At 54.5% G+C, this 494-nt stretch overlaps 1 protein-coding gene across 1 annotated transcript; it reads right to left on the bottom strand.

Annotated features, from left to right (window-relative positions):
- Positions 1–83: 83 nt before the first annotated feature.
- Positions 84–493, bottom strand: H1-1 (H1.1 linker histone, cluster member; the record flags this gene model as incomplete). The annotated part of the gene is made up of 1 exon (XM_002928517.3): positions 84–493. A coding segment is annotated over one exon (363 nt), but the record flags the coding sequence as incomplete, so codon positions are not given.
- Position 494: the final 1 nt, after the last annotated feature.

Genomic DNA, 494 nt, shown 5'->3' with positions numbered 1-494 from the left:
GCGGGGGGGGGGGGGGGGTTGAAACTGCACAGGAGGCAGAATACGCGTGCTAAAGCTCTTTCCTCTGAAGTATGTTGGTGGCTCTTAAAAGAGCCGTTGGGTTATTGGAGTTAAGTTCCAACTGCAACTCTTACTTTTTCTTGGGCGCTGCCTTTTTGGGCTTGGCAGCGGTCTTTGGCTTGGTCACCTTCGCCTTGGCCGCTTTGGGCTTCACAGCCTTGGCCTTGGCAGGGCTCTTGGCTACTTTCTTAGGTTTCACAACCTTGGGCTTCTTGGGACTCTTGGACGACTTCTTGGTCACAGCCGGCTTTTTAGCCTTTTTCGGAGTCTTGACAGCTTTTTTAACAGCCGCCGTGACTTTCTTAGGCTTCTTAGAAGTGCCTGTCACCTTGGCCTTCACCACCTTTGTAGGGTTAGCCTTGACTTCCCCGGAGGCCGCCTTCTTGTTGAGCTTGAAGGAGCCCGAGGCGCCGGTGCCCTTGGTCTGCACCAGG

This window comes from Ailuropoda melanoleuca, chromosome 5 (assembly GCF_002007445.2).
Source record: "Ailuropoda melanoleuca isolate Jingjing chromosome 5, ASM200744v2, whole genome shotgun sequence".
Lineage (NCBI taxonomy): Eukaryota > Metazoa > Chordata > Mammalia > Carnivora > Ursidae > Ailuropoda > Ailuropoda melanoleuca.
This window is presented reverse-complemented; position numbering and strand designations above follow the sequence as displayed.